This window comes from Pezoporus flaviventris, unplaced genomic scaffold (assembly GCF_033815535.1).
Source record: "Pezoporus flaviventris isolate CSIRO_AGI_PZ_B2104156 unplaced genomic scaffold, CSIRO_AGI_Pfla_v1 ptg000036l, whole genome shotgun sequence".
NCBI classification, from domain to species: domain Eukaryota; kingdom Metazoa; phylum Chordata; class Aves; order Psittaciformes; family Psittacidae; genus Pezoporus; species Pezoporus flaviventris.
This window is the reverse complement of record NW_026892584.1, coordinates 34,627,417-34,639,654: the sequence shown is the minus strand read 5'-3', so window position 1 is coordinate 34,639,654 and position 12,238 is coordinate 34,627,417. Positions and strand designations below refer to the sequence as shown.

At 40.3% G+C, this 12,238-nt stretch overlaps 1 protein-coding gene across 5 annotated transcripts in view; it reads left to right on the top strand.

Annotated features, from left to right (window-relative positions):
- The window catches only part of BTBD7 (BTB domain containing 7), a 56,880-nt gene that overhangs the window by 40,440 nt on the left and 4,202 nt on the right, over positions 1-12,238 (top strand). For 3 of the 5 annotated variants that reach the window (XM_061463848.1, XM_061463849.1, XM_061463847.1), the window contains exons 4-9: positions 2,080-2,288; positions 3,624-3,699; positions 5,781-5,941; positions 6,215-6,358; positions 6,592-6,705; positions 8,199-8,388. In XM_061463848.1, coding sequence (XP_061319832.1) covers positions 2,080-2,288; positions 3,624-3,699; positions 5,781-5,941; positions 6,215-6,358; positions 6,592-6,705; positions 8,199-8,388 — 894 coding nt within the window. Of the gene's footprint in view, positions 1-2,079; positions 2,289-3,623; positions 3,700-5,780; positions 5,942-6,214; positions 6,359-6,587; positions 6,706-8,198; positions 8,389-12,238 lie in introns of those variants that run through there. The other 2 variants (XM_061463852.1, XM_061463850.1) reach the window with 2 other exon arrangements.

Here is a 12,238-nt window from a genome sequence, read left to right as displayed (position 1 = left end):
TCATGGTTAGCTTTCATTTGCCATGCCAGGCTTGCTGCTAACTTAACTTTTTCCCTTTTTGAGTCCCAAAAGGAAGATAAGGGGTGATTGCACAACAAAGCTAAATACAGTGTCAGCCATTAACTGTGTAAGGAAAACTGTAAGTAAAAATTGATCTTGAAGTGGAAGGGTTTAGATTTTACTTATTCGTATTTCTGACATATGCTGAGGTATTTTCTTTTTAAAGGTAGGTTTATTTGGGGGTTTATTTCAGAGCAGTTCTCTTCCTCTGTACCTCTGCTCTTGTCTGTACCAGTGGTAATGAGGGTGATGTTCCAGGTGCCTCTAACCAATCTTTGCTTCAGTCCTTGCTTTAGACTAGTCCTCACTGTGCAGGTTAGAGGTCAATAGCTATAGTAAGGCATCTGTTCTTCCTTATAGTAGTAATAATATGAAGTAACCTAATGGTAATAGGTAGCTTTGAGAAGTGCCATATCACTTCAGTAATGGTAAAGAACAAAGTAGTTAGTGCACTGAAGCACGACCCAATGCTTACCCCTTTGTCAAAAGCAAAGGGAGGGTCTAACTTGGGATTAATAGTATAATATTGCTGCATTTTTTGGAAATGTGTTTGCTTTTGCTAGCCCTTCTTTCAGTGGCTATGTTGACATATGGTCTTCCTTTTCTCAGGTGAGTCAGGCTACTAACTGCTGCTGGTGTCTGACATGTATGCAACCATGCAGTTCAGAAATCTGTAGCATCAGGAGAGCATGTTTGATCTTTGTCTTGACGACCGTTAAAATTACTGTGCTAACTGCTTTCTTCCTCAGTTCAGTCCAAGAGCTCAGTAATGAGATACAGTTCTCTAAACAACTGTCAAAGCTTAGTTTTTAAATATTCTTGAAACTGAGAGGAAAATAATGATGTATAAGAAGTAAAATAACTGCAGTGCAAGCATACTGCTCTGAGCATGCCACTCTGAACTGTCCAGGGACCTCTCATGGGCATAAGCACAGCTGTAATTTTGTGGCTGTAGTGGACTGAGACTGGAATGTATAATTCTAGAATAGGACTTCTTTCTTATAAATTGCTGTCTTTATAATGCAAATAGAAGTAGTGTTCTGTGTATATGTAACCCAGATGTACAAATGAAATCAGCAGAGTGCTATTGGAGAGTTCAAGCTACCAGCATTGCGGTACTGACTGTCTTTACTCAGTACCCTCAATTACCCATGTTCTCAGCCCTCCCACAGTATGTCTCCCCTCATTTCTTCCAAATCTGTTCCATCTGACTTCAAGAGACTTAAATATCCCCTCTCTTCTTCGGAAAGCATGTGTTTTGGAAAGAGTAAATCCTAATGCAGCAGTGGGTACAAAGGAGCTGTAGCAGACTGGCCACCAGTCAGAATATGTTCCTCTTGGATGCTTCACTTTCTGCTTCCCTGTCAGAGGAAGGGCTCCCTGTCCTGGCACTTTCTGTGCTTTGCTTGATATGGAGGCCAAGGTGGTGGCCTAGGGCAACCAACTGCTGCTTCCTGCTTCTCAGGGAGTCAGAAAATGTTTTTTTCCCCTCATCCTGTGCTGAGTAGCTGAGTACCAACAGTGTGTCACAGCTTTTGTTTCTGCTCCTCTGAATGCTCTGTCCCAGGAGGGTCCATGTGCAAAACGATACAGATGAAAATCCCACCTCTGTTACAGTTTATGGGCTTTGGTGAATATGCTGCAAACAGCAGTGACTCAAATTCAAATCTGCAACTTTAAAATGTATAAAACAGTAAGATAATATGTATTAAACAAAGGAAGTTCTAGTAGGGCTGAACTAGCTTTCCAGTTCATCCAAGCACACCAGCAGACATGATGTTTCATGTGCCTTTAAGAGGTAAATGACTGTATAGTTGGAGTCCTAAACCATAATAAAATTATTATACTTTTAGTCAGAATATAACTCTGTTTGCAACCTTGCTCTGTGGAGCACTTCTGTTTTTACTCTCACTGGGAGTCTTGTAAGCCTTTCTATTGCCGATTTAGCCATTTGTATTATTCCTTTGGGATCAAAGTGCTTCTGTATCAACACCATTGATTTTTCCTTCTGTTCCCTAGGCTGTGAAGATATTATTGCAGAGAGCATCTCACTAGACACCTTAATTGCCATTCTGAAGTGGAGCTCTCAGCCGTACGGTTCCAAGTGGGTACATCGCCAAGCGCTACATTTCCTCTGTGAGGAGTTTACCCAGGTCATGACTTCAGATGTCTTCTATGAACTAAGCAAGGACCACCTGCTCACAGCTATCCAGTCTGACTATTTACAGGTAACCTGCAGAGCAGAATAAAGGTGGTCCTGCTTGAAGCAGGTTATATTATACCATTACTAGAAGCACTTGGGAGTAGCTCATTTTAAATAGTAGGCAAGAGTGGGTTTGCCTTCACACTAAGCATTGCTTTTGTCATATGTAGAAAATGAAATTGAAGTAGTGATGAAGGAGAGTTTTGTTCTTGTGGTACAAAACTGGTACATACCACTGGTTGTGGTATGTGCTGTTGCTTAGAAGCCTAATAATAGCTTAGAAATGGCTGCAAATTATTTTAAAGCATTTCTGAACCTAACATTTGCTTTGCATGTTGAAGTGTTTTACAGAATTGTGGTGGTAATTTTGGTTTAACAACATCCATCCTAGTTGGAAGCAGTGGGAGCTAATAAACTAATAATCATTCAAAAGACTTTATTTATTTTTGGGGGGAGACATAAAAATACGTTTCCTGATGAATATTGTAGAATTTCTTTCCTTTTGTTATAACTTTCCTTCTGTGGTTGTGTGGTTTTAGGGAGAGGAAGGTTTCTCTTCAGGGGAGATCTTTATAATGATGACCAATCTTTTACAGCTTAAAGATGACTGGATTTTTTTTTTTTAATTGTATCTGTCCCAGTCTTGCCTTTTTTTTTTTTTAATTATTTACGTTTCAAATGTTAGAGCTTACTGAAAGTGTTGGGGTGTTTTAAGTTAAACACTTCAGGAATTACAGGAACAGTACTGGAAACAGTACTGTTGATCTTCCATAAGCATGTGTACTATGATTAAATTTCCTACCCATGAGCATGTGTACTATGATTCAATTTCCTACCCTAGTCATTAAGAAATTACATAGATAAATCTAAATTTTTTGGTACATGATTTTTTCCTCTAAAACTGTTGAGTGGGTAACACGTGTATAGGTGTGTACAAAGCAAGGTTGTTTTCTCTGTATTACTGAAAGTCTTTCTCTTCACCTAGCTATAATTTATTTGGCTTGATTATTTTTGTTGCTTCCCAGGCTGTACAGACACTGAACTTGTAATATTACACAAGAGATCCAAACACCAGTTTTAGAACTGCCCCTTTTAATTAACTTAAATTGTTGAAGTTTAATACCTGTAAGTTTTCATGCTAGACAACTTTTTTTTTTACTTCTGTAGAAACCTCCTCATCCCCCATTCCTAGGGATTCAGTGACATGAATCTAGAAATCATGGTGGTGTTATGCCAGTAGTGTTACCTTAAAATATGTGAAGGAAGTGGTATAGCAGATCGTAAAGTACAAATACTTTTTGTGTGTGCATGTGACATTAAACTAAGCATGCATAGATTGCTGACTTTCTCTTTCTACTAGGCAAGTGAACAAGATATTCTTAAATATCTGATTAAATGGGGAGAGCACCAGTTGATGAAGAGAATAGCAGATCGAGGTAAGGATCCTTTAAACCACAGTACTAAACTACATAAACCAAAATATATGGAAGTTCTTTTAGTGGGTAATCTGTAACTTAAGGACATTTCCTTCATGTACTTGGTTCATAATACAGTCCAAACTAAACAAATGTACTTATTTTTTTAAAAGCTTTTGTTCTCTAAATAATGAGAAGGCAGGCATTCTGAGGGAGCTGGGATTGTTTACCTTCAAGAAGAAAAGGACTGGGGGCATCTCTGCAAAGTCTACAAATATCTAATGACAGAAAGCAAAGAAAATAGAACCACACTCTTCTCTTGTTAGCCAGGACAGGATGAGAGGCAGTGAGGCATTGACTGAAGTACAGGAAATTCTGTTTAAGCACAAGAAACTGAAGATGGTCAGACACCCGAACAGGCTTCCCAGAGTAGTTATGGGATCTCCATCCTTGGAGGTGTTCAAAAATCCAACTGGATGCAGTCATGGCCAACTTCTTCTACCCGGTATGGGGACAGGGTGGTGACTGTGGCCAGACCAGACTTCTAGAGGTCCTTTCAAGCTCAGACTTTTAAGTCTGGTTGGTTTCTGTTATCTCAGAATTATTTTTCTTGTCATTAATTCATCAACTAAAAAAAAACCCTACCTGCAGTATCTTTTACTTTTCTGTGCTCCTGCAGGCTTCTCACAGTAGTCTTACTCTTTGTTTACTGTGTCACCCTTTCACTTCAGTTTTAGTACATTTCTCCCACAGAAATCTGTGATCGTGAGAAACAAGTCAGTAAGTGGCATCACTGTTTTTCCTGAAGTAGACATAAATGTATTTTTGTTCCCTCAGATGCGTATTATCGCTGCAGTGGTAACTTCAAGGGCAGTCTCACATGTTGGATGTGGGAAGTAGGTTAAATATGTATTTCCCAAAATATATATTCCCAAATTACAAATGCAAGTAGTTTGTAGTTCATCCTCACCCCAGAGTCTCAATCAGATACTGTTAACTGCTTGCAATACAACTTGTCATGGATGACATGTTAAAATGTGTGCTTTTAGTGACCTAAGTATTAACCTTTAAAAAAAGGTTTTCCAAGTGTTTGTCTTCAGGCATATTGAGATGGAGCCAGTTAAACAGTAATGGACCTGGGCCTGAGGAGAAGCTGCTCATTTGGAGTAATTGCGCTTCTTCTTGGCCTGTGCTGTTCAGTAAGCAGCTCATTTCTCTTTTTTGGGGTCATCAGATAACATGATAAGCAAAGGCAGAAATAAGAACTACATCAAGTTCTGTCAGATTGGGGCCAAATACAGTCTAGTAATTTGATGTAAATTCCTCTGCAACAGTCCTGATTTTGCAGCTCTGAATACGTGGCGGTGTCAGTCAAATACCAGAAAGCATTAGAAATTGTAATGGGCTGTGGCCAACACCTGAGCTGTGTGTACTGAAGGGAGGATGGGTATGTTTGACAGGTTTCCTCAAAGAGTGAAGCTAGTTGAATTCAGGTTGGGCACAATACCTAAAATAGAGATGAAGGTACTTAGCTGGGGAGGGAGAATGACCTGAATGTGTCGTCAGCTGTCATCTTCCAAGAGAAAGATACCCCTTCTTGTTACAAATAGGTGTCCTGTGACAGTGAGAGCAATTTGAATGGGCTTGCCACAGTTATTGCTAAGGTGGGTTACACAAGGAGGCTAGAATAATTTATCCCAGTGGACACTTCAGGCCTTAATTTGTAGAAAATAAGTCTCTGAAAACTGCCGGGGAAAGGGAGAGGAGCTGCAGGAGAGGGTCCCTTGGGGGAAGTGCACATGTTTTCATAGCATAGCTCTTGGTAGAGCTTTAGAAACATTTACCTCAAAACACTAGTTTTGTTTTTTCTTCCTGGTTTACACTTTGAAACTGACAGCTGTGCAAATGACCCATGCTTCTGTAAGCTGAACCTATCTCTGGGTACTTCATAACAGATTTTAAGACATGAAATAGTTTTGTAGAACATCTCTGATAAGCACTGTTGATTTAAAATTAGAATTAACTTCTTGTAAGCCACATAACTCCTGCCATCCTATCTAAACTTTTGATGCAAACGTAGCATGTCTTGTTCCTTCCCACAGAACCGAATTTACTCAGTGGTACTGCTCACAGTGTGAACAAAAGAGGTGTGAAGAGGCGAGATCTTGACATTGAGGAGCTGAGAGAGATCCTGTCTCCGCTTTTACCTTTTGTCCGCATTGAGCACATCTTACCCATGAATAGTGAAGTACTGAGTGATGCAGTAAGTCAGTAGTCTCATACAAATACTGTCTCTGGGTTCTTTGTAGTTCAGATTCTACAATGTTCAGGGGTTCTTTCAGGGATTAGCTCATAAAATGTTATCTCTGAGTAATACATGTATAACTCTTCTGGTTAAATTTTCTGTTCTTTAAATCTGTCAGAAGGCTGAAGAAAATTAAAGTGTAAGAAGTCAGCGTAAGAAATGCATTTCTTGCAAGTTTTAACCCTTTTATATTAAAAAAAAAACCATAAAACTCTTTCTTGATTCTTAAAGATGAAGAGAGGCCTGATTAGTACTCCTCCTTCAGACATGCTACCAACATCAGAAGGTGGAAAATCAAATGCCTGGCTGCGGCAAAAAAATGCTGGAATATATGTGCGGCCAAGACTGTTCTCACCATATGTGGAGGAGGCGAAGGTAATAATCATTAAGAGCACTTGACTATTGTTAAATCAGAGTTGTTGGGGTTCTGTAAGCAGGGAAGGATTTTGGTATGTTTTGTCTCTCTTTGCATGTACTGCCATAAAATACTAACGTTTTCAATTTAACAAGACTTACAAGATTGATCATCAGGCTCAAGTCTCTAGAACTGGTCAGAAAAAATTTCAACAAAAGTTTTTTTTGTCAAAAATGAAATGTTTGTGAGACAGATCTTGATGAAATTCCACCGGAAACAAAGCAGCGTTCTGAGGGAAACCTCCCTGGTTTCCAGCCAGTTTGCCGGCCCAGCTCCTCGGCAGCCCTCCTGGCAGGCGGATGGCAAGGTGAGAGCCTGAGAGTCCCAGTTTGCAGCTAGTCAGCAGCCTTGGTGCCAAGTCTTTCAGGCTCCCCAGCTCCCACCAGAGCTGGGTGGAGAACTTGTATTCCACTTGGCAGAGGACTGATGTTTCATCATCTTGTTTGAATCAGAACACATCCAAAATTCTTTAGATCCTCCACAAAATGGAATAAGTATCTTGTGTCCAATTTGACTGAAGTCCTTTTTGTCCTGCTCAGGCAGTAGTTTCCCTATTTAATATCTTGCATGAGGACTGTCAAACTGAAGATCTCATAGCATCACTGATGGTGACGTTTGATGACAGGGTGCAGATGCCTCTGTGTGGGGCAGAAACATGCTGTATTCTGTTTGACATTGAATGGGAGCCTTGTAAGTCACTCATACCACCACTTTGGGCAGCTCTGACTTAAGTCAAGTGCATGTAACTGCCGAGCAGGAGGATTAGGTGGAGCTGTGCACATCCACATCGCCTACAGACTCTGACCATTACTCTGGTGAATACAGAGCTTTTGGCCTGTGCCCAAGAAAGAAAATGTTTATAAGGGCTTGAGTTGTTGTCAATATCGTTTTTGAGGGGAGGGGAGAAGAGAAATCAAACTACTTTGCATTTTGGACAGAGAGGTTACTGGGCACCAGGTGGCAGTAAAGCAGCAGAGGAAGACTAGCCAGTTCAAACTTGATCTTCATATTTTGGATTGTTAAAACTAATAAAAATGTGTTAAAGGACATGTGATAAAAGGTTTGACTCTTTCAGCTTTCAGGTATATGGTATGGGAGTGCTTTAGTAGTTATTTTCAAGTAAAAAGTGCATTCTAAATTCCCCTCCCCCCCATCAGGAATCCTGTTTGTTTCTATTAGTTTTGTGTTTATGCTTGTTTTAATTTTTTTAAAAGCATCATTAGCTGTTTAACTTTAGAGGGAGAACTCTTATTACCTGGTAGCCATATTCCTAGTCATAGTTTCATTACTGTGAAATGCAGGAATTGCAGATAAGTGATTTCTGATTTGTTTTCTTCCTCTGTTAGCCTCCCATATTTTGTAATAAATCCGTTTAACATTAAATGAGACTATCAAAAGGGTATGGTAAATACCTTTCTGTTCTTTAAGATGTCTCAGGGAAACACATCTCATTCTCAGACTCATGCCTCTACTCAGTGGCACAGAGGGTTGAGACCCGTAGGCAGTAATTGAGAGAATCCAGAGGGTCTGGCCTCAAGAAGGTTACCTCTAATCAGACAGGTTCAAAATAACCTTCCCAAGCTTCATTCACCTGCCTGCTCTTAGTTCTGGAAATCAACTCTGATCATGACTGGAAAATGGAATAGAAATACTTTGGAGAAGCCAAATACTGTTTGGGACCTGGAAAAGTTACAGCTTAGCCATTGCTAGACTTGTGGCGTCGCAACTGCGTTTGCAGCAGGTCCTGGTGGGTCCATGTGGGCTGCGCCTTCATGAGGGCTCTGATGGCTGTCGTTGCAGTCGGTTCTGGATGAGATGATGGTGGAACAAACAGATCTTGTTCGTTTGCGGATGGTCCGAATGTCCAATGTGCCCGACACCCTTTACATGGTGAACAACGCAGTGCCGCAGTGCTGTCATATGATTACCCACCAGCAAGTTAGCACTAACCAGTCCAGTCCTCCTTCAGTGATAGCTAACGAGATCCCAGGTAAGGCTGCTAGATCACTTGCAATGCTGATTGCTGTGAGTGGATGGGTCTTGGGACCAGGGAGAGTGAATGTGAATTATTGAATGTTATGATCTCCTCAGAGAGTATTACTGTACCACTGGGGCTGTTTCCCACCCAGTAATAATGCCTTTTGCTTTGGTCTGCTTTGAAGTCATGAACTGTTTTCGGATGGCATAATAAGTGGTTAGAAAACAAGCTACTGGAGGGGGTAGTATCTTAACCTGCTCCATCTGAGCAATCTGAAAAACCTTGCACTGGTTAAACTTTGTGTAGAACACTTGATGGAGCCTGGCACTCTGTTCTCAGGGTGTTTCTCAGTTTTCTACAATTGGTCATCCAAAATGGGTAGGATCCAAAAGGCTGGAAAATGGTAAAAAGACTGATTTTTCTTTTTTTTAATAAAAAACAGGGGAGCATAACTTGTAGGGCAGTCACCTTAACTCAGTTTGGCAGAAAAATACTGGAAGTAGGCACTCAAAACAGATTTTTTCTTTTTGAGTTTACCAAATACATTTTAGCTTTGAAGTCAAACTAGCTTCGTTCCCTGTGCAACAAGAGTTTTTATAGCTGGAAGTAAACACAGCCTCTCTTGACTTCAGAATACTTGGTGTGACATTCCCCATAGACAAGCCAGGGAAATAAAGTCATAAAACTACTGTAATATATTTTATCATTTGTGCATTTGGTCTTTTGGTGGCAGACTGGAATAATGTACTGGGTGGGATTCCCAAAGCATCTAGCTCTTCTCCTCTTTCCCCCATTCCATTAATACTCAGTGTGCATAGAGAATACACTGGCAAAACTTGCAGCTGATGGCAAGTTGAGAGGGTCAGTGGATGTTTGGGAGGGAAGTCAACATTATACAGTTCCTTAAAGAACAACTGTTACACTAAAATACAAAACCGAGTGTGCCACAAGGCATGTGAAGTAATTTGGTCTTGGATGGAGTATTGTTTAGCCCTTTAAATGGCCACTCTGGATCAGATTAAGGTATTGTTCTTGTATCCTTATTCCAGCAGTTGCCAGAAGTGAGTGCATAAGGAAAGTGTAGCAGAAAAAGCATACAAAATAATTCTCTGTAAAATTCTGTGTGCTCTTCAACCACTTGCAGCTCAGAAATGTCCTGTGATGGGCGGTGTTTCTGTAGTTACAGTTTTAAATGCGTTTTTAATCCATGAGTTTATACGGCCTTTTGTTAAACTTGCAGAAACCACTTTTAGATCAAAGCATCACATTTCAGTAGATACTATGATTCTATGATACAGATCAGTTTGTGGGTCTGTAGAAAAGCAATAAAGATGATTTGGCACCAAGATGAGTCATTGTCCTCCCTCCACCTTGCCCCAGTCCTCATTTTATATCTCTGTATAGCTCTTTGTATATCTATTATGTTTCCCTTCAGTCAACTGCATGAAAAGTGTTTTTACAGATGCTAGAGCCAGGGTAAAAATAATAGGTTTAAATTGGTGCAAAAGAATGTAATTTGAGGTATTAAGGAGATTTGAAACCCTGTTAAATACTGCAGTGAGTTTTCTATGAAGGTTCATAGAAATGTTTTGATCTACTTGTGAATTGTGATTTGGGAGGGACTTCATAAAGCCTGAATCGAGCTTCTGGAAACTTCTGTATTTGATAAAAGTACCAATTGTTTAGAAACTTAGAGCTGTAGCATCTCAACAGTATGTTACAGTGCTCAGACTTTCTCCCCTCTACAGAAAAGCATGAATATACTCACCATTAATTGAGTGTGAAGTGTTTCATCCTAGGATGTGACTTTGATAACACTTCGTGTGATCTTAGCTTCCAAAGAAGTTGAGAAAGGCAAGAGGTTCTCAAAGGTCTCCCATGTTTTGCAGAAGTTCTTGTTTTGAAAAAATCTGGTTTTGTTCGCAAATACGAGGCATCTTGACCAATCCAAAACTTGCCTACAGCTGGATTCTGAACAACTTAACATGTAGGAATTACTGCCACCCCTTGGGTTTGAGCATGGGTGTGAGCTCTGAGCCTGGCCGGTACTTGTAGTGCAGGTATTGTGTCTTGGTAGCTGCCTCTTTGCTTAATTCTGTGATTAAGCAAAAGATTTGCTAGTGTCTTCTGCAAGAAGCATAGATGGAGCCAGATAATCTGAGGAGATTCAGGCATGTGCCAGACCTGTAACTTGCACAAGAATCTATCCCAAAACATAGATGGGGCACAGGAACTGCTGGAGGGAGAGCTAGGGAACACCATCTCCTTGCCCCTTAGGCTGGGCTCTTAGGGCAGGGGGGGTCTTTGCATCTTGGGTATTCTCCATCTGTCACATCTTCCTGGTACCCACTGCCCAGGGACTGTATTGGCATAAATGCTGATGGCAGCATACCTTAGTGCTGCTCTTGCAAAACTACTGTAACGAGAGTTCAGTGTCTGCTAAATTCTCCTCTGCTCTGAGGCTGTGTTCTGCAGGGAACTGGGTTTCTTCAGGTATGTTCCAGTTCCATTTGGAATTAGAAATCCTGCAACTGACTTGGCAGAATCGTATTTTCCATATATATCATCTCTCTTCTGTGTGTTTCAAGTGAATAATAGTAAAAACAATCGGAAACTAACTTGTGTTTGAGAAGACAGCACTTTTTAATTAAAAGCTTGGCTGATTTTTATGCCTGCTATTTTGGAGAACTGCTTTAAACTTCTCTGAAATCATCTTTTCTCAATGTTAGCAAAATGCTGATTGTAGCTAAACATCTGACTGTTCTAAAAAATGCTGGTGTAGCAATGGAAGTGTGTGGAGGGTGGTGTGCAGCACTGACTTCCAAGCCTTGAAAACTGCATAGAATTGATTTCTGCCCACCCCTTGCCCCGATACAGGAACTCAGTTGGGAGGGCAGGGGGGATATTTTGCAGTACTTACAGTTATCTTTCATGTACCAATGTAAACTTTGTGAAATTGGGAGCAGGAGTAGTTGCATGGTGTTGGGGTTTTTTCTTCTCTATATTGCAGATGCCTTTTCACACTGATGTTACTGTTTGATCCATTTGATTTTTATGAGTTTTCATTATGGACATCTGGCCATGGTAATATATAACGCTTGTAAAGCTGATAGAGGATCAAATACCAGCACTGCTGTTTTCAGAGGTCTGGATTCATCTTCTATTACGATATACACATTTGCCTGAGGACAGAAAGACCACAGAGAAGTATCATTCATCATCAACCAGCAGCAAGGAGTGGCATGAGAAAGTTTTGTAGCAGGATAAATACCCCAAATTATACATAATTTCCTTTTGGAAAGGTTTTTTAAGATTATTTCAGTATGGCTGCATTAAACAGCATAATTTTAACAGGTTTATGTTGGCTTACAGTTTGTATAACTTTTTTCGAATGCTCTATCTGTAGTTGCATACTGGTATTATGGTCTCATGATTACAGAATTCCATGAGAAGTATGAAGTGTATGCCAAAAAAAAATTAGTGAGTTCTTGGCCTGTAGAATTCATGAGGGAACATTCAGTTGTTATTTCAGATATCCTGCCCCCATCTCAAACCATGACATTCCTCCATCGTGAGGGGTTTGCACAGAAGGCTGTATTTGTGGCTCATTCTAGCAGAAGCTGGGAAAATGGTTTATATCTTTACCATTTGTGTGATATGTGTGTTATCCTGTGTGGCTTAGTGATGCTCCAGGGAAAATGTGTCAGTCAAACTGTTCTTGACAGAATGCTGCTTAAGAAACAAACAGGGCTAAGTCAACATGGTAGGTTTTTCCTTCAGAATTAAATCTGACCCTTGCCATCAAACTTCCTGTGTCTCAGTTCAAAAAATAACCTCTCTTACCCCATTCTGTTCTCTGTCC